Below are 20925 nucleotides of genomic sequence, written 5' to 3' on the forward strand. Positions count from 1 at the left end.
ACAGAAACGCATAAATTTCATGATAAATTCAAGCAAACGATTCTTATGCCTGATCGGTTTTTCTGTGCACCAAGCTGAACAACGTGGACTCCGAACGGCTAATATATTCATAGAAGGTTTGTACAAGTGTTGGAATTCTTTCACGAGCCGCTGTACGCGTTATTGCGCGGCTGAACGACGTTAACGCGATAAAAATCGCGCGATCGAAAAAATAACGTACTTGAACGAAGGCCTCCGTTTGTTTCAAGCTTCGTTCGAACGCCTGGAAACGATATACTATTTTGTGTCGGGGGAAATGAGAATAAGTGGTTACTCGATACGCTCGTATAATTGCTAATGAACTCATAGGAGGGCAATAAAAGTAAGAGTAGGAAACGGAAAATCGCTGGTCGCCACGAAATCAATCCCCTTCGGGCGTATCGGCGCGCGACGACAAATTGCTGTGAACGCCGATGTAACACGGTTGGACCGGCTCTCCAGCCTTCTAACGCTAATTAAAGGAGAAATGAAAAGTTATTGGTTCTTGGCGATCGGTTAATTAGCCGTGATAACGGTTGCGCTAGCGTGATTATAGAAGATCGCCGATTTTTCCACCGAATTCACCCTTTCCCTTTCTCTCTTTCCTTTCCTCTTACTGTTTTTATTTTTTATTAATCGCGAACGTTTAAGCAAACAGATAAACCCGTGGAATTTATCGAACGTGTCCGATCAATTCATCGTTGTAACGTACGGGTTCGTTTTTACAGTTATAGTATTTACACTATGTCGGTGAAAATAGAACGAGACGAAAATTGATTTAGATTTTGTCAACCGGACTGTTAGTGTAAATATTCGCGCTCGATCCTCGATCCAGTTATCTACGATTATTCGGATAATTACATTATACGCGATTCTTGCCAATCTCCTTAACCCTATCGCGTCTTTTCTTTTATTTTCTATCCAATCGTATTTTTTTTTTTATTATTCAAAGGATTTTTTAAGTTCGAGAAAAATATAAAACAGTTGCCGCTAACTTCTAATCGATATATCGTGAGATCTATAAAAGCTTTTAGAGATATTATCAAATTTACAAGTAATGAAAGAAGAGAAAAGAGAGGAAACAAAAAATTGTTAGTCAAAAGTAGAAATGCAAAGAATACTAATCATATTACTTTATCTAACAGATACCGATAATCGCAACAGTTCGTGTCGGATATTTTAATCGCGATAAAAGCAAAAATTGTCACGACGCGATAACGTTCGTCTTGCTATTTATCAGTCAACGCGTGTAACCTCTTGTTTCATTTTTATGTCAAAATTCTGACGATTCTCATCGAGTGAATTTTCTCTCACGATCTACCACCTAACGCGTGTAATTGTTCCTTTCGATCTTACGACGAAAGTTTTTCTCCAGACGCTATGAAAGCTATCGGTTGAAACGCCAGATAGATCGCGATATAAGAATCCGAAAACCATAGCAGGTTCGATTCCTCGGTCACTCGCACCCTCTGTTCGCGAATTAAAATGCGTAAAAAAAAAGAAAAAAAAAGAAATTGATTACGTTGCCACTTGTACGAATCTCAAGCTTCCCGTTCTCAGCGCTCCCTCTCTCTGTTTCATCGTTTTAGCGTAAAAGGAAGTTAGGTAGAGGAGTTGGTGGAAAGAACGTGAGAGAGGGAAGAGAGAGAGAGAGAGAGAGAGAATAAATCACCCTCCGTTTGGTTGTCTCCGGCACTTAGCCGGCTTTCGAATCGCGGTCTTCGGTCCTCGTTCCTTTTCAATTTGAGCACCGAATGAAAACAATCTTCCTCTACGAGGTTAGACCTCTCCCTCTTCATCTCTGCCTCTCTCTCCCTCTCTTTCTCTCTTTCTATCCCTCGTTCTCTCTGACAACCTTCCCCCTTTCGTTTTTACCCTTTTTATCACGGCACCGTTGGCGAGTCTCTCTGATTTCATCCTTCTCGTTCTGTCACTCTCGCTCCCATTAGTCCTGTGACGCTGCTTCCACTCGTTCCCTTCTGTTCTCCACCCTCTTTCGTGTCCATCCCCCATTCCACGTCCCTCTTACCGCCCCAAGTCGACATTTGCCTCCCACTCGGCCCGTTCGAGCCCGCAACCACCACTTTACCACTCGCTACTCGACTAACTCGAATTTGTTGGCAATGTCCCAGTTCTTATGCCCGGCTCTTTCTCTCCTTTCGCCGATCCCTCCCACGCTCTTCGAATAATTGTACAACGCGGCCTATACACGCGCTCACCGACGCCAGCCACCCATGCGATCACGTGCACGGATACTTAGAGGAATCGACCATGGTATATGGTTACGAATGTGCTACAGGCAGGATGGCGTAGTTAGCGAGTTGGGAAATCGATCAGCGGCTGATTTTTTGGTTCTTCGCGATGATGTTTTTATCGCAGACAGGCCACGAGGGATGAATTATTGGAAATTAGGGAGAGACGGGGAGCGAGTGATTTCTTGCGCGATACTGTCGCATCGTTACGCGTTAAACGTGTTTATCGTGTGTCATGGATCGTACGACATTTATTTGAGAATTATATGAAGAAAGTTGCGTGATGTATATAGAGGACAATAGGATAATAGAAGAGTATTATACAGGATGTGCGGTAGAATTATCTTTACATATATTTCCTATTATTTTGTACAGCTTGGAATCATTGTGCCGGTAAATTATTAATTCCATCGTATGAAGGTAGGTCGTGATTTAATGGTGGAATTTGATATAATAGATCTCGCTACGTGTTACCCGAGACTTTTACTTTGATGTGATTTCATGTAATTTAATGTTGTACAAGAGGTGTGGGCGACGCGGTTATTTTGTTGATTTACGACTCGTTGAAAATGTGCCAGCATCGCTGCTCGCAAGACCGTGTCTGTCTGTCGTGTTAAGGAACCATAGATAAATGATATTTCGAATCTAAATACCAGTTTTTCTTTTTATTAATTTCATACCATATATATCATTATTTTTTTTCTTTAATAAAATAAATACTCGTGATTCTTACAATGTAATCATAAAAATGAGAAAGAAACGCGGCAAGTTGGGAATTTGACAGGACCAGCATCGTTGTATCACGTAGTTTCTTAATAGATCTTACGATAGTTAAATTTATTTATTACTAGTTAGTTTCTAAAATCATTCGTTCGAGTGTCGACTAAATCGGACGGCGGAGACGATCAAAAGTCCGCTGTCTTGAAAATAGAAATAGCGCATGAAAAATATTCGCTTTAAAATCCTTAACATTTTAATTAAAAAGATACTCTGTTAAAAATATACTAATACTAGTTCAGCGAAGATCGATTCTATTCCGACGCATGCAGATACTTCACTTCATCGCTTTCTACATTTGCGTATAATTATTTTATCGAACAATATAGTTAATCGTAATTTTTAAGTGGATGTTATTATCTAATATTATCTTTGGTAAAAATTCTTTCGTTTTACCGCTATAAAATAAAATATTCGACGTTCATGACGAAGGTAACGGGAAACGTTGTATTACTTTTGAACAGTTAACGATATTAGCAAATGTAATATTGTTTCGCTTCTACAGTAATATTCTAAGTAATATTGTTTTTATTACTTATGCTTGTCCTCGCAAACGAAATATTAATGCTGTACAAACTGTTGAAGTTTGACGCAAATTAATTTAATTTCTGTCCTGAAAATCCAAAAATCCATTGTGAAAGACATTACAATCGCAAGCTTCTTTTCTTTGTGTCTCGTTCATCGTGCTTCCCCTTAATTGTCACCAGCTTCAAAATCAAAGTACTTCATTTCCAATGGAAATACGGAAAGCATTTTATTAAAATACGTTTTAGCATCGGTAACTAAACGTTACTTTATCGAGTTCCTTAGCGGTCGAACGATAAAACAGCCGGATGGAAAATCCTTTACGCGAGGCCATGGGGCCGAGGTTACGTCTGTAGCAGAGGTAAAAACTTTTATTAGCACGACGCGAACCACGCGCTCGTAGGCAAGAGAGAGCGGCATTCGATAAAGTTAAAAGTTACCGGAGTCGCGCCTCGAAGAACGGCCACTCCACTGGCTGGAAACACGACGACAATGCCATCGAAACGGGCATTCTTAGCTCTGATTAATCGTTCTCTCTTTCTCGATTCCGTCGATTGTTTTGATTTTCAAGGGTGCTTCGACAACAAGCGACGCCGTGCTTCACGCTATCGTGATTTCCATCGGAAATGAGATTTTTCCGAATGGCGTGGTGCTTAAAAAAAAAAAAAAAGAAAAAAAGAGCGAGAATGAAAAAAAGGAAGATAATAAAAAGCGCAGCCGACTGTAAAAAAGGAAAATATGAAAGAAAGCACGGACTAGGATAAACTGGCTCGCGTTAAGGGGTACGGGGTTGAGATTTAAAAGGGGTAAGAGGGTAAGGGTTGGCAGAGGGTCGAGAAAGAATGCACAAGCGATGAGACTGGCACGTAACGCTCTTGCTTCGTTCAGCCAACGAGAACTCGTTGGATAGGTTCGCAGCACACCTATCCGATAACGCTTATCGCTTAATTGAAAGGCTCGTCCTCGGGGCCGGCTGCGTGCTCGTTGTGTCCTGCTCAATTAAGCCACGATCTATGGCAATATGCCGCGAATCCGTCACGCCGCAGACTTTCCATCGCTACGCAAAACATCATGCGCTTAATGATACGGCTTTGTATTAGCGCGCACCGAACAATTTACTAATAAATTTATTGCCCATTCTTTGTCAAGGAAATTTCAGTACTTTCGTAGTCAGTGAACGATAAGCGTCTCGTCGTACTCGTGAAATCGTGGTACGATGGTTGTTGTTTAAAATCATTCGACTTACGCCCAAAACGGGTCCCCTGTTTTTAATACTCGTTTGACGCATTGCGAATTAACACATCGAGTCTCGCATTGTCTCCGAGTTTTAAATAGCTCCAGGTACATATGCGTACCATCGGTGGTGTATCTTGTATATCTTGGAAACGTAGGTAGCTCGAGCAGAAGATTCAACGATAGGATACGCGAGATGTACGCGATATTAAACGCGATATTAAACGCGATATTAAACGCGTTATTAAACGCGTTAAGTAGGGTTAACCGTATATTCTTGGAATTTGGCCTGTTGGAAAACGGAAGGTCGTCCCTCAGCGAGAAGAATATTCGTATCGCCGTCGGCGTTCGTCGATACAAGAGTAACTACCATTTCCCATCGCGGGTGCGCCCGGCGTCCGATAAAAAATGTGCAGGCTGACCAATTGCATATAACTCACCCTGCCTTTCCAGTTCTTCCTGCCTCCATGTATATATACGTCTATCTATCCGCGTGCGTTCGCGTCTCTCTCTCTCTCTCTCTCTTTCTCTCTTTCTTTCTCCCTTTTTCTTTTCCTCTTTTTTCTCTCTCTCTTTTTCTCTCTACTTGCTCCCTTCCCCGGGATTCTCACGTTCTCTCTCCCTTTCGGTAGTCGGGGCTCGCTTTTCCAGCACTCGGCCCCGTCCATATATACACATATTCCGGTGATGCGCGCGCGTACACACACGAGCACCTTGGGCGGCACACGCATGTCGACCTACGGACGTGCGCGCGCGCGTGTGTGTGTGCCAGCGTGTGCAGGTTTACACGTATACGATATCCACGGCCACGTACACGTACGCGTTCCAGGGGTCGTGTATTCGAGTTCTTTTATTTAGCCCTGCGGGGGTAGCAGAGGGTTGAGTTGAGCGAGCGAAACGAGGGTGCGGTGGGCTGGGGGCGATGACATCGATTTTTTACCCGTTGCTAATCTCAATGTTACCTCCTCCTCCTCCTCCTCCTCCTCCTCCTCCTCCTCCTCCTCCTCCTCCTCTACTCTCTACCTCCTCTTCCTCTTCCTCTTTCCTCCTGCCGTTCGGCCACCTCCATCTACCCTTTTTTCACCCCTGCTACCACCACCCTCTTCTATATCCACCGCGACCCTCTTCGTTCTTCCCCTTCTCTCTTTCAATCTCTCCCCTGCTTCTCCACCTCCTCTCTCTCTTTTACCACCTCCTACGCCTCCTCCACCCTCGGACCATCCGTTCTGCGGGAAAATGTGCATGTGCATCGGGCACATTCGAGAAGGAATAACCATTTTTTCGTACCGGACAACACTTGCGCCGCGTCGCCCCGCTGCGCCGCGCGTAAATTCTCCTCGTCTCCCGTTCATCGCCGTTCTCTAACCCTCTTTCTCCCTTTCCATCGTTCTCTTCGGGATGTATTCTCCGTCTCGCTTGCGTGTTCCCTGCCTCTCTGTTGTTCGTTGGACTTCCGCCTTTTTCTATCTGCGTCTCTCCGCTTCTCTTTGTCTATCGGCTTCTCTTTGTCGGTTTTTTCGTCCAGGCTTTTTTTCACCGCGCACCCTTCTTCTCCGCCACCTCCCGGATTCGGACCCAGGCCGAAATCGAACTGACGTGGACGCGGCAGTTTTCCATCTTTCTGTCCCCCGTGGGAATAATGACATTTTTTCGGATCGAAGCTTTAGACGCGCCCCTGCGACGTCGCCCGCTACTCTCGCGACATACGAAAATCATGAATATTTCGAACAGTCGCAGTGCGAGTAAGCCGAAGATCGTTCAGTTCGAGATCGACTTAACGGAACGGAGATAAAAGGAACGCGGGTATCGAGATCGTAAGGAATTTCTCGGAAATTCTGTTTTACCGCTTTCTTATCCTTGTCAATGACCAATTCGATCGAAACGATCGTTTTGTCGAAACATGCGATTCGTAATCTTCCGTAGCATTTTGAATTTCATATTTAGAGATTCGTGTGATTCACGGTAAAATATGCGGATTAAATTGCATTTGTACGTTTCTTCTTCCTGTGTCTTTCGTTTCTATTCTTTTATTTCTTTTTTTTTTCTTTTTTTTTTTTGGTGCGTGCTTCTCCATTTGGTCGCCGATATCTTTAAAGTCTAACGATATTTATGATAAAAATTGTGATTTCGTTGCGAAGAACGTGAATAGATTTCATGGTATCGGACGAACGAGATACGTACGTCGACAATGTAATTTAATGAATCTTAATTTATAAAACTGAAGATAATTAATTAAGTAATAAATTACTCGACAAATTTCTCAGCTTTTGGCAAGCGTGTTATTCCTAAGATTTAATAGCCGACACGAACACGCTTGTTCGGAAGAAAATCATCCAGGCGAAAGCTAAACGTATGGTACGTGTTTATTCTTGCAAATGGAAATTGAAAACGCCGATTTCGTTGCAGTTTTCATGAAAACGTAACGTTAAGACACGAAACAGCAGGGAATGATGGAACGCAATATAAAAGAAGTGTAATGTATCGCGGATGAAGCACCATTCTGCAAATAGAGTATTAATTTGCGCACGGCTAATGTTATTAGTAAGCTCCGATGCAATTAGGCCGTTATATTGGCGCTTTACAGTAGATGCTCCGATTGCGTGTCGATCTCCGTAATGTTGATTACTGTACATATTTGATCGCATTCGTTGAATTATTGAAACTAATCTGTTGAAATCGCGTAATAGACGCGTACGCCTGATGCTGCTGTTTGTTAGCCGTGATTCGATATAGGTGTGTCAACTGTTTGCGGTTCGATAAGTGTTCTTGCTGTTTGTCCGTCTCTATGAAATACTTTCGGATATGTAGCGTGGGACTGTACGATTAAAATGCTGAAAAAAAAAGAAAGAAAACAAAAAGAAGTTGGAAGATCTTTTCACTTGCAATTATCGCGCGATACAGCAAGAAAAATTAGAATTAACAAAATCTCAGACACCGTACACTGTACGAAGGTATCTGCAAATTTTGATTCATAAACGTTTAAAATATATTCGAAGTAAATTCACATGGAAGCATTGAGAAGAGGTTGTGACTTCGTATCCTGTTAAAAACGTTGCTATTAAAATATTTCAACGAGATACAAGGACACACGCTCGAAGCAAGCGAGCAATCAGGTTGCAGGATGACGGAAATCAGTAGAATTACGCGGTGAAAAAGACCCTGTCGAAACAAGGTGCGCTCGATATTTCAGCATCCGATGATTATGAAGCGTTTCAATATCGAAACGAGTTTTATGACGTTTCTCCGGTCGCGTTCGTCCCCTTTCTTTTGTAGTCATTGTGAACGCGTCACGTGGCCATCGATGTAATCGTGAATCGATTTGATCGACGAGCATTAACGAGTGACTCTATTCCGCCTTCGGAAACTGTGGTGCAGGACAAGCCGGGTTCACGTGCCCGCTAAACGCTCGTCACGTGTCGTACGATCGTTGCCGCAACGTTAACCCCGAATTTCATGACGTTTTCAGGCTGTTTTCGCGACTCGTTGCTCTACCCGCTCTGCCCGCTCTTCGATTTTTCAATTAATTCGTCGTGTTATCGGGGATGCGCGCATTGAGATTCTGCATATCGCGATATTAAACTCTATTATTGCCTCCCTTTTTTCCCTGTTCTGTTTGTCTTTTGTTTTTAGCTTTTTTTTTGTATTTCATAAACCATAGGAAGCAATACCATCGTGTTTGATCGCTAATAGGCTGTGATGGTGTTCCGACATTGTCGCGCTTTATGTCAAACGATTAAAGCGTGAACGTTACAATTTCAGCGATTTAAATGGTTATTAACAATTGATATACCTTGTCCCTATTGTGGATTTATTTATTAAGTCGAATCAGTGTTGCTGGGCTACTTTTATTTGGCGATCTTTGTGTTAACATTTGAAAGATTGTGAAACTCCAAGAACATGTGTCGTAATGCAATGCGTTTCTTTATTTCCTTATTTCGGTAGACGAGTATTTGTAAAATTTGTGCGTGGATACCATAGACCGAGACATTTAAATGATTATTAAAAATCGATACCCTTTGTCTCTTTTATCGATTTATTTGTTAATTCAGGGATACTGTTATGCACTCGTTTTGAACAATCTCTGCGTTAACCATTTAAAAGTTGACTAATTTTTAGGAACATGCTCGTCGTTTCTTTATTTTATTATCTTGTTATAAAAGTATATATTTGTAGAGTTGTGTGAAAGAATCGTTTTTTTTGGGGGTACAAACGTTTATTTGTATAGATATTATCCAGTACAAAATTTATTAATTACGTTAAACATACGAAGTATACGCAGCTTCGTAATATCACAGAGATAAATTTTAAAGAGGTTGAATAGTTAATAAAGAAACGGTGGTATTTTTCAGTTACTACTCTTTTTTACGTAATTTCCTGCAAGCTAAGTTACTAGCGTATCTACGATTCGTTTTAGAGCAAAATGTGTACTGAGATATATATTCGTTGATAATTTATAGAATATTTACTTTGAGAATTAATGGTATAATTTTGTTACGAATGTCGTACGCAATACGTATTTATAAAAATATTTTACGACGATACGATAAAATTGATCTGTGTTGTGCGACATTTAAAGTACGATACTACAGCCTCGATTCGTTTAATATGATTAAAAGATATTGATTTTGTAAGCAGTGTGCGCATAACGAAATACGTAGAAAGTTTTTGTTTTGTATCTTTGATAATTTTAATGCGTACATTTATCACGTTACAGTTTGCATTTGAATTTTTTACACAGTCTATCGTTTGCTTTAATCATAGTCGGACTAAACATTCTGCCACGTTTTAGCTTGCCTGTTCAACGTGTGGATTAAACGTTCAAAGGGTTAAATATACATTGTCGGTCAAAAGTAAGGGATAATCTGCTTTAAATGCAGATTATAGTTCAGTAGTACGTGAACCTCCAATTTAATTTTAAATAGGTTTATTGGATTACTGTGGTTTCAAATTAATCCTTATTTTCCCAATTAAAATTGTGTTGATATTAAGTTAAATCGAAAGAAACAAAGTTCCAAGAAACAAACAATTTCAAGATTATCGAAGGATAAGGGAGCTAGCTCGATCAAAAAAAAGAAGAAAAGAAGTTTAATACGGTAGAATATTAATTGATCATACAACCAAGCACAAGCAACTGGTCATGACACACGCTGCTGCGACGATTAAATTTTCTTGATAATTCGACAACTTTATTTTCGTAGAAGAGAAAATCCTGTACTCTAAGTTATTTTACAAATAGTAATATCAAACGAGAATACAAAATTTATAATAAAAACGTGATAATTTGTTTCGTTTTTCACGCTTGTCTTTCGTTCTTTCTTTTCATTCCTTGATCCTCCATTAATCGATGCTTTACTGTATTAATCGTGATATCTTTCACTGATACTAAATATAAAGAATATATAGAATATATAGAAATCGGCACTCTCATTGAATAATATGAAAAAAGTTGAAAGTACCTCTGTTTAAACGTCGAGTGATAGCTAACTTTCGAAAGGTATTGTATCTAAACAATTGCAGAGAGGTTTAATAAAATTGAAAAGTTAGACCCAATGAAGGATCGATTGTAGCGTCACAATGTCAATTTGCAACGTCATCTCGCGCTTCAGACATTTTCCATTTTCCAACGAGCTCTTTAAACGTACTACAATGTTTCACGCGAGAGGAAAGTTGGAAAGTGTCAAACGTATCGATCGTAACGCGTTTTCTCTGATGTTGCGTTTCTATTCCATTTTGCAGACCGAGATCGCTAAGAGGTTGAACGCGATAATCGTCCAGCTACTCCCATTCCTGGCACAAGAGGTGAGTCTTTGACTTTCTGTTTGGCACGTGTGCCGTACAATCTCACGATCGAGAGTGACAACGACGCGATAATGATAGCATGGCTTGCAGCATCAGCAGCAGGTGGCCAATGCCGTAGAGAGGGCGAAGCAAGTCACGATGTCCGAGCTGAACGCTATTATTGGGGTGAGCTTCCTTCTTTACAATTGATTCTATTAACTTCGTACTTTTGGCAAGCAGCTGGCCATTGATCTTGGCACGGTGTGCGTTGCATCTCGATCTTCTTGCCTTTCAATTTTATTCTTCCGTTTAATTCACGTACAATTATCGTCCACTAATACTTGTTATATGCCCTTTTACAGCAACAGCAACAACAGGGTTTGCAACAGCTATTGGTAAGTTTATTTTCTTCTTCTTATAGTTGGTTATTCGCACAATGATATCGCGCGTGTAGATATCTGAAAAGTGACGCAGATTCGAGCAAGCTTTTGAAAAATCTGCCTTGGGAAAAGCAAGCAAGATTATTTTGCAAGCTTTCGCGCGAATTATTTCCTGTAAGAAGAAATGGAAGATTAGTCGTGCCACGCGAAGGAAAACACAAGAGATTGACGAAGAAAAAGCAGAAACGTGTACGCGAGTAGACGGTCTCCAACGGTTAGAGTTAAAAAGGAGTCGAGCGAAATGGAACGATTAAGGGGAATAAACGATTTGAAGGGAATTTCAGTATTTCTCGGAGTCTAACTCGGAACTTCTTAATTTATACCGTGGCAATTAGAAATTAGGTTAACTCGTTTGAAGAGGGTCGCGGCCACTTGGGCAAGCGTGAATGCACAATCATTAAAACATTTATTTCACGTTGATCCGCGTTTCTTATTTTGTAATTGGGTCGCTGCTTTATGCGTATTAATTGAAACGGGTATGAAGATATTCCGAAGTCATTTTGAGAACAGCTGCAGAGGTTTTTTTTTGGTCTTGATGTTAACGAATTATCTTCATTTTTACAGCGTATTCAGATCCATCGATTGTGTCTGGCTTACGAGTTTTTACGATTCACCGACTCGCGACTGTTTTTTAAATCTCAAAGTCTCTTTCTCGTAGTCTCTCTGAATGCAATCTCAACGTAATCTCAAAAATAAAAATGGAATATAAGAATTATGCGAAGTAAAATTATCTCAACGAATTCCACGTAATTTTTGTCGAGCTTAGAAAACGCTATATCGAAGTTTAAAAATCAATTCCTAGATTGTAGAATTTCGAAATCCAGATGTATCTAATGCTATTACGTAATTGGTCGATCAACGCGAAGAATGGAAAATAATCATTTACAATCATTTTCTGAGTAATATTACAAGCAAAACGATATGTACGTTTAAATATGATATTTTAAAAATTACGTATAGAAAAATAAGGACATACAGTATACTGAAACATTTCAATTTGAGATAATCTGAGACGTTTGATAGTCGTTTAACTTTTATTTAAACTCAATCGTGCAAATTGTAAGCTTAAGTATTTTTCAGTTAAAATTAACATTTACCGGTACGGTTTGGTGCATTCACGACAAACTGAACACAATAGCGTTTACGTGTGGGTATTTCGACGATACACAGCCTGCTTCATCAGAATCGGATGAGACATTGATACTAAGGTGTCTATTCTGATGTGTTCCTATTTGTAGTTGAATACAAATACACGGCTCTAGCATGAGTGTCTCGTCTAATCCTGACGAGGCTAGTTTCAATGGTCAGACGCTAGTATACAAATGTTATTGGATGCAGTTTACACCTGGGAGATTAACATCCTATTGAAATTGCTTGATGACAAATTCACCAACGAGATCTATTTTATAATTTCGAAAATAATTACCTCGAGCGTAGTTCTCAAATGTATCTCTCTCGTTGATAAAGTTACTATTACTGAGAAATTATTGGCAACAGTTGGAAAATTTTTGATCTACATATTTTCGAATAACTGTTTTGGTCACGACTTTGAATGATATTTTTGTTATCTTATGTTAGTGATACGCTCGAAACTGGAGTTATACGTTGGTACTTTAATTTCATATTCGTTCGTTATGATTGCAAAGAGGAACCTAGATATACTATATATTGCCAAATATTAAATATACGATCATAATAAAAGTAGTATAACGAAAAAGAATTGGCATATATAATCAAATTTCTATCTGGATAAAATTCAACATTAATTTCGCCAAACGCATCAACATATTTTTCAACAATAGCAAAAGCAAGAAACCGAAACCCTGTTATTTCGACTGGTTTGTAAATCAAATTTTTAAAGTTTCTATTTAACGCTTAACTGGAAAAGGAAGAAAATCTAATTAACGAAATAGCATTATACGAAAGTAGAATCGAATTTTGCTATACACAGTCTTTAATTTACATTTTTCTCGTGTGAATTTTCATACATGGTACCAATTAAGGGTCAGCAGGAATCTGAATACGTATCAAAAAAGAAACATTTGCTATTGTCTAGAAATCACGGGACGTTTATTGTTAGATTTAGCATAAGTTGGAACAGTTACCGATTGCTTTCATTAGAAACTCGTTATACGTAATTACTAAACGATGTTGAAGCTTATTAACCACGCACATCATACACAAACATAAATTCCACCATATGTCGAATACTCTACTACACACGACATATGTTATTAAACCTAACATCTAAAAGTAACAAATATCCCATAACCGATAGACGACACTGTACATGCCACCGCTAAAACTACGCTTCAACTATGCCTCACTCGAACGACTAACCCCATCATTCATCAAGAAAGTTCTAATTCCATCCAAACCATCTTCAACCCTCAACAAAAAAAAAAAAAAAAAGAAGAAAAGAAATAAACACTCCAAAAAGAGCCACACACACAAAAAGCCACGTAAGCCATGAAGAAAAACGTAAGCGTGTCGATTGTCGGTTGTCGGTTGTTCTAGCAACAGATTCACGCGCAGCAGCTGCCACATGGTGCGGTCGTCGGCGGTCTTCCACCGGCGGGGCTATTGGGCTTCGCAGGTGCGGCCGCGGCAGCCGCAGCCGCGGGGGTGCCACCTCATCTAGCTCCACCACCGCATCCCGCGGCCGCGGCTGCGGTTCAAGCACAAGCGCAGGCGCTGCTGAAACCTTCAGACCTGCAACAACACCGAGCGGCCGCGGAGACGCCCGAGGACCGTAAACCGATCGCCCTCACCGACGAGAGACTCAGACGATCCGTGTCGCCGCCGGAGAAATTCCGCAGCCGCACGCCTGACCTCGAGAGCGATCCCAAGAGGCGGAAGGAGGAGAAGCTCGGACACGTGAGTTTAATCCTACTACTACCATCTTACTTACCGTGTGCACCCACGCCACGGAATAGAACCGGCCGCTTTTGTTTTTAAGCGACCGCGCGTACTCTTCGATCCACCTGTTACGCGCCATTTAGGAATCCGAACACCCAGCAAGGATCTCGCGCGCGCGCGCCTACGCGCATTACATATCGTAATGTATACACCGCTGGTTACGAGTATTAGGATATGTTCGTCTTACGTTTATTGGAAAACTGTAATCCACGGGTCTGCTGACGGTTTAATAAAAAAAGTTTCCGTGAATTATTTCTACAATTAGCGTCTATGATCGACGAAAGAATTTCCAGTAAATTAACAGATAGAATATATCGTAATCGTAGGTTGTCAGGTGGGAAGGAGGAATTATGGCAAGGTAGGGAAATTTGTCGATGAAGTTGTTGAGGAAGAAGCGTCTGTTGGAAGGAAAGAAGCTGTCTTAATATCAATGATTGGCAACGCCATTCAGAGATCAGCTTTTCAGACAGACGTTTAAAATGTTTTCCTCGATTATGACACAACGGAGACTGTCGTAATTATGCGAAACTGTTTCCAATCAAAATTACTAGAACAAACTATCCGATGATTCTAAAGCGCATTACACTACGCGAGTTTAATTACTCGTAAAATAGCTTCCATTTTTACGAATCTCTAAATTCTGCTGAATTTCTACGAATAAAAAATTCTCAAAGGCGAAAGAACTCGCGCAAATTTTCTGCGCGCAAAGAACGGCCGGAATAAAACCGCGAAATGCTCGCCGAGGAAGATATCGCCGCGCAGTTTTTATGGTCGCTACTTGGAAACGTCTTCCTCGAATATACATCAACCACGTGGATGCACGATGGGTTACTCGAACGACTCAAAGTCCGGGTAAATAAAATTGGAGCCGCGGTATCGTTTGGCCACGTGTAACGTATCAGTCGAGTATTTCAGCCAGCGCTGCAGCAACGATAAAACTCGAAAACCGTCGGATGGTTGGTGGCTTTCGTGGCCACGAGCAACGACCGTTACAACCGAAAGGAGAATTCATTCCATTCGGGACAACCAAGAAACGGAAGGAACAGGAATTACTATATCTTTTCGTTTCTAAATACGATCTTTCGGTAATTATATAGAGAGGAATATACGTTCTGTCGATTTTATGATTTTGATATACATATACGAATATATATTCGTCTCTTAGCTTTAGATTTCCAGATATACACAGATTCAGGAAAATATTCCATTAATATTAATTATAACGTACTGTGAAATTCTATATAAATCTTACCTTCTTTTTTTCTTTTTATTTTTTTGTTTACATACTTACATACTAAATGAAGTTGTGGATGGCGAAATGGACGAGCGTGTAATGACTGAGTCGCGGTACGAAACGCTACCTAAGCTAAAGCTTAATCCAAGCATTAAAAGTATTTTGTCGTAAGAAATACAAACGTATCTCGATAATTAAAGCCGACCGACGACTATATGTACAAATGGAATTAACCAAGAAGGTCTGTATATAAAGATCAACGAAATCTCTCTGTATAATTACCGATCTTTGTATAATTTCTCTCTTGTTGAATCACGAAAGTGAATCACCGAAACGAAATAAACCAGTCCCACACTTTCTTCGTGCAAACGTTAAACGGAGAGAGAGAGAAAGGAGAGTTGGCTAAAAATTAGATTATTTTTGTCCATCGTAGAATGGAAAACCGGGGCCGGATAATACGAGACAAATGCTCAGGTGTAGCATTCGTAAAGTCTCGAGGCTGCAACAAGCTTCGGCGTATTCGGCGAGCGAGTTTCTCCTCGCTATGGCTCCGTGAAATATTCGTGAAAACACGCTCCTTTGTCAGGATCGCGACGACAAAGTGCGCGCGCGAGCTGTGCCCGCGCGGAAGAGGGTGGAGGCGCGAGGAGGCGCGTAATTAAAAACCGTGAAAACAGGCGAACTGCAGGCTGTCGCTTCGCTCTCGCGCTCTCTCGCTAAATTGGATTATTTTTCTCAGCCTGGTTTCTCCGTCCCACCCCATCTACTACGTTTCACCCCAAGGGTAGGAGGAAAACACAGAGGAAGAGAGAAAAAGAGAGAGAGAATAGAGGAGGTGAAACAGGGGAAGGAATTGCTGCTTCCGGCGCGTTTCCCTCGACCTGGCTCTGCTTCCCGACGATTAAAATACTCCTTCGCTACTACCTCGTTTTCGCGTAATCTCCATCCTCTTCCATCGCCATTCCACTCTCTACTTGCTTCTTCCACGTTGCGTTTCGTTTCGTTTCGTTTCGTTTCCCTGTGTTCCTTTTCGCCGGTCCGGCGTCGTTTTCTCGTTGCCAGCAAAGTGACGCGTCGACGTAATGCGCGTCGTGTCGCGGTCAGGAACGACGCGTCGCGTCGCGAGTCCGTGGAAAGCGCAAAAGCGAAGTCGTCGCTTTCGTTCTAATCCCCTCAGCCTTCGTCCCGCTTCTCCGTGTGCCAGCGCGCGAATTCAACACCGTGAAAATCAAAGGAGCTTTACCGCGGTTTCCTCGTTTCCCGGGTTACCCGGATTTTTTAAATTTCGTTGGCTAAGGATATAAATGGTCATTCACGGTCGTACACCCTCCTCGTAGTTCTGATGTTATAATTAGCGCGCTAGGCGAACGATGAATGGACGATATTTTGCGACTGGACTGGTTGCGAGGAATATCTTTTGGCAAACTCGTTTGTCTAATCTAAGACAGCGGACTTGTTTTTCCATGGTTTTGCATCGTCAGCTGGATGAACCTTTAGGGAAACAAATTGACGACACTTTATACGTAATAAATGGCACGACAAGCTGGAGAGTTTTGCAGGTATTTGTTCAAGAACGATAGGTGTTTGTAATCTTCTTGTGGACTTACAGGGATGTCGCCCAGTGATTAAAATTTCAAGTATCAGGTTGTCCGAAAAGTGTCTTTCTTTCGCAAACGTGGTTTTCACAACAGTACACCTTCGTAGAAACGTGAAATCAAGTCTGTGAAATTTCGCGGTGTTTATCTCAACAGAACAAAATGGATCGTACGTAATTCGACAAAATAATATAAAACAAAAACCATTGCGCGTCTATTATTTCCTCATAAAACGAAAGAAACTTTTCGGGCAACCTAATACGAGCGATATTTTTATCGTTTCAGCAAACGATACCTGAAGGTAAAGCTGTTAGGAGAAACGAGTGTTCCGGAAGAAATCAAATCTTTTTAGTATGTTTTAAAATATTACGCAGATTATATAAAGTTTAACAAAGATTCGGAGAAAAGAATGATCGCGTCTTCGTTTCAAATCACTCAAATTATACAAATTTGAATATTTTCTTCATATTATTGTATCAACCGCGTGTCGGTACGTACGGATCATGTGCGTATCACGCTATTAAAAAGAAGGAGTTAGGTGCTGGTTTTATACGCGAACATCTCGTATAATACTGAAACGAACATGTTACAGCGTTGTATTTAAATGTAGTAAAAAAGGCATTTTATTAATACAATGTTTTTACTATTATATAATATACTCTCTTTGCACTATATAACGTTAGAAGTAACTTTATCGTTAATTCATTCGTCAATATCGATTTAACGATTCATACACACTGTTGCATACCATCAATTTTTGCTATTGTATCGCTATATCGTTATTACGTCAATATACGGGGAACGTTAATACGTTTTTAACAAACGTATATTTCGTATGTATTTATACGCATATTGTCAAAACACAATATAAAACAATTTGGAAAATCTCTTTGGATCGCGTGCTCGTTTAACAAGATTGTATCAAGCGGAGAAAATTAATCGAGACCTTGTTACTCGCTCGACTAAATTTAATATACTGGGAAGTACAGTGTAACCCATTTTTTATTCCAAATATTTACAACGCTTGTAGGTTGTTGAACGTTGTTCCCATTTTCTGGACAATCCGCGTGTAAACATTTTACCGTCTACGTTGCGTTGACGTTCTCCGTTGATAGAAATTTTTGAGTTGTTGGAAACGTTTACACTCTCTCATTATTCATATGTTTCTCGCCGCCACTTAGCTTGGGAATCGCGTGCCAGACTCGATAAAAATTAAACGTAGTACTGGTACATTTTATCTGCGATGTAAGGTAGCAACACGGAATTCGCAACGCTCGCTAGTACGTCGGTTTTAGCAAAATAGAACTTAACGAGCCGATGTTAACTACAACGGTAATTGCGAAATAAAAACAACGACTCTGCCGTTTGTTAGACAGTCTATTTCAACAAGCAGCAGAGTTCAGTTTCTTTTTCTCTTTTCTTCTCTGCAATTATATAATAATTATAACGCAACTTTAGCTTTTCAACGTGAACTGTTGATGAAGAGAAAATTGAATATTTATGATCTTGCGTGTGTATTTATCGAACAACGTTGACATAAGAATTTTCCATTTTGCTATGATACTGCACGTAGGTAGTCTGTATTATGAAGTATATTTTACGAGTGAAAATCAAGAGCATCGGGGTCCGCTGGTTTTCCCAGTCAACGTTAAAGCATGAATGAAAATACCGATAGAAGAGTAGTCATTCGACTATGAAACCAAGTTTTCCTAGAAAATGGAAGCTCTACAAAAGATCGATTCTATGCTTTTACGTTCGTTCCTACGCAAGAAATTTCTCTTTCGCTCGTGTTATCTTGGCAATAATAAAATTGTCATATAAATATCTCGTACAAATATCTCGTTGTTTATAAATTATAACTACGTTTATTTATATCAGCGTATTTTTTTACCACGCTACTATAATTATTACAATTACAGAGATCAAGCAGTGCAACCATGCAATAAATGATTAAAAGAACAAGAATTCGTCATAATGCTACGAGTCTTTCAATTTCTTTAAACTTTAATACAATTATAGGACCTGGCAGAGAAAATATCGTATATACGGTGTCCAAAGGAATATTAAACAAGTTCTTAGAATTGTACGATACCAAAAGACAGGACTCAATAATGAAAACACGATGAAACGTATTAACGCAACCTTGTTCCTCGATGAGTTAAATCACTGTACCATAATTTCTTCCCTCTTTTAATTATATTTTTTTAAATTTATATTATACATGTAACCCATAAAAGTTTTCTACATCAGATACAGCGTACGAAAACGCATATAAAAGTGGTAGAAGCGACAGAGTTAGTACCGGATAATATGTGCAATGTATATCTAAATCTGCGTGCCCTGCACTCTATATTAATCACTATAATCGTAACAACACGATCAAATGATACGATACGACATAGGTAGGTATCGTAATACGATTCCATTGGATAAAAGTCGACATCGATTGTCGCTAAAAGCACACGATTTTATATTACGATCGAAAAACAACAATTCCGAAGATGCGTCGTTTTCAACGATTGTTTGATAGTTCCAGTGTTAAATCGAGATCTACTCTTTCTATATCTTCTTAATAATTTCCGTAAAGTTTCCCGCGACAACATCAACGTTGCATTCCTCCGCGTTTCACAGTAAAACGTTGAAATTGCTTGTGAGCTGGACACAACCGGATACGCGTATAGCTGTCTGGCTCAATCGTCGCGTTGAAGCTCGAAAGTCCCGAAGCGCAAACCCTAAGTCACGCTCGTGCGAGTTTGCCCTCTCTTTCTCCCGCTTTCCACTCTTCTTCCCCTCTTTTTCCCTCTAACCTTTCCTGTAACCCGGCCGGGTGTCTTTCTCTATCTGAAGGGAAGTAACGACGCGTCGTTTACACGGGCAATCCCTCGAACCCCAAGGGTGGCTGGAAGTTTGTTTGAAGTTGAGGCACTGACCGGACTCCGTCATCAACTCCATTTACCGTGGCGTAGGTGTACGCGGGCATCGGCGTGTGAGTAGTAACACGAACAAGTGCGATCGACCGACACCAACCTGTTTCATACACGTGTGTAGTACGGTTGATATAGTAGCAGGCGCGATTGTATCGGCGAAAGGTAATCGAGAATCGAAAATTGAGATTTTCTAACTGGGTCTATGATTTCGGGGTGCTGGCGAGACGCGGATGGAAAATTAGGGAAAAGTGGTTTTGTCGAGGGGATGTAGGTCGTCAGGGTTGAAAGTAACAAGGGACGAAAGTAATAGGTGAAGTGTTTGAAAATATATCGCAGATAGCGGTACAAGCGTTGAGCTTAGGTTTATTATTCTACGATTACAATTGAAATAAGAACTTTGATATTTTAGCAGTCTACGAATGCTCAATAGACGTTGTAACGAAAGAAACATCGTTTCGATACTGTAAAGTATCGTTTGCTTGCCGTACAGCTTCCTGCTGTAGATATTGTGTATTTTATAAGGACTAAATAAGGTTCTATATATTTTAATTTCTTCTACGTATCCAAGTTGTGCATTAATCCTCATCCACTCTTCATTTATCTAATTTACCTCGCTCTTTGATATAAAATTGACTCACGGTGGTGAACATTGCTATAATATTAACGGAATAGAAAGATACTCGTGTAGGTAAGATAAACAGATATATTTTTATGGATACGTTATTATGCAACGAAGGATGGTGTTCGTAAGACAATTGCAGGATGAATATGTGAAAGTTAATATCGGTGATTTTATTACGGTGCAAGATTTTTTCTACTTTAGTTTACGGTCTTTTCTATGACCTTATATGTAAAACCGTAAGTCTACTGCACAGGAATCCGCAGAATATTGTGAGAGACAAAGGAGTTCAAGTATTAATACCAATCCCTTTGCCTTCTCGCTGCTTTTCCTTTTCATTGTCTACTTGGAAGCTGCATTTTCTTCCATCTTCCTGTACCTTTTCTTTCTTCATTTTAGAATTCTTACTCCTGTATGTGTGCTGTTGTATGTATTGGTTTGGCAACTAAGTGATTGCGGATTTTGTCATTAGGTGGTATAACTTACTCTCGAACTTAATTACGCATATATAAATAGATCTTGTCGTAAACAATGAAATTTGATCAGATTAGATTAATACATCGGACGTACGAAAATTTGTACACGTAGTGTCGTATATAATATTTTTC

The 20925-nt window shown here is 40.2% G+C and overlaps 1 protein-coding gene across 11 annotated transcripts in view; it reads left to right on the top strand.

Annotated features, from left to right (window-relative positions):
- gro (TLE family member transcriptional corepressor groucho) overlaps window positions 1-20925 on the top strand; it is a 115855-nt gene that overhangs the window by 42511 nt on the left and 52419 nt on the right. For 6 of the 11 annotated variants that reach the window (XM_069132383.1, XM_069132384.1, XM_069132387.1 and 3 more), the window contains 4 exons: window positions 10542-10604; window positions 10683-10769; window positions 10946-10978; window positions 13541-13900. In XM_069132383.1, the coding sequence (XP_068988484.1) occupies window positions 10542-10604; window positions 10683-10769; window positions 10946-10978; window positions 13541-13900 (543 nt within the window). The remainder of the gene's footprint in view (window positions 1-10541; window positions 10605-10682; window positions 10770-10945; window positions 10979-13540; window positions 13901-20925) is intronic. The other 5 variants (XM_069132385.1, XM_069132388.1, XM_069132386.1 and 2 more) reach the window with 3 other exon arrangements.

This window comes from Bombus flavifrons, chromosome 2, assembly GCF_040668555.2.
Source record: "Bombus flavifrons isolate JBK064 chromosome 2, iyBomFlav1_principal, whole genome shotgun sequence".
NCBI classification, from domain to species: Eukaryota; Metazoa; Arthropoda; class Insecta; order Hymenoptera; family Apidae; genus Bombus; species Bombus flavifrons.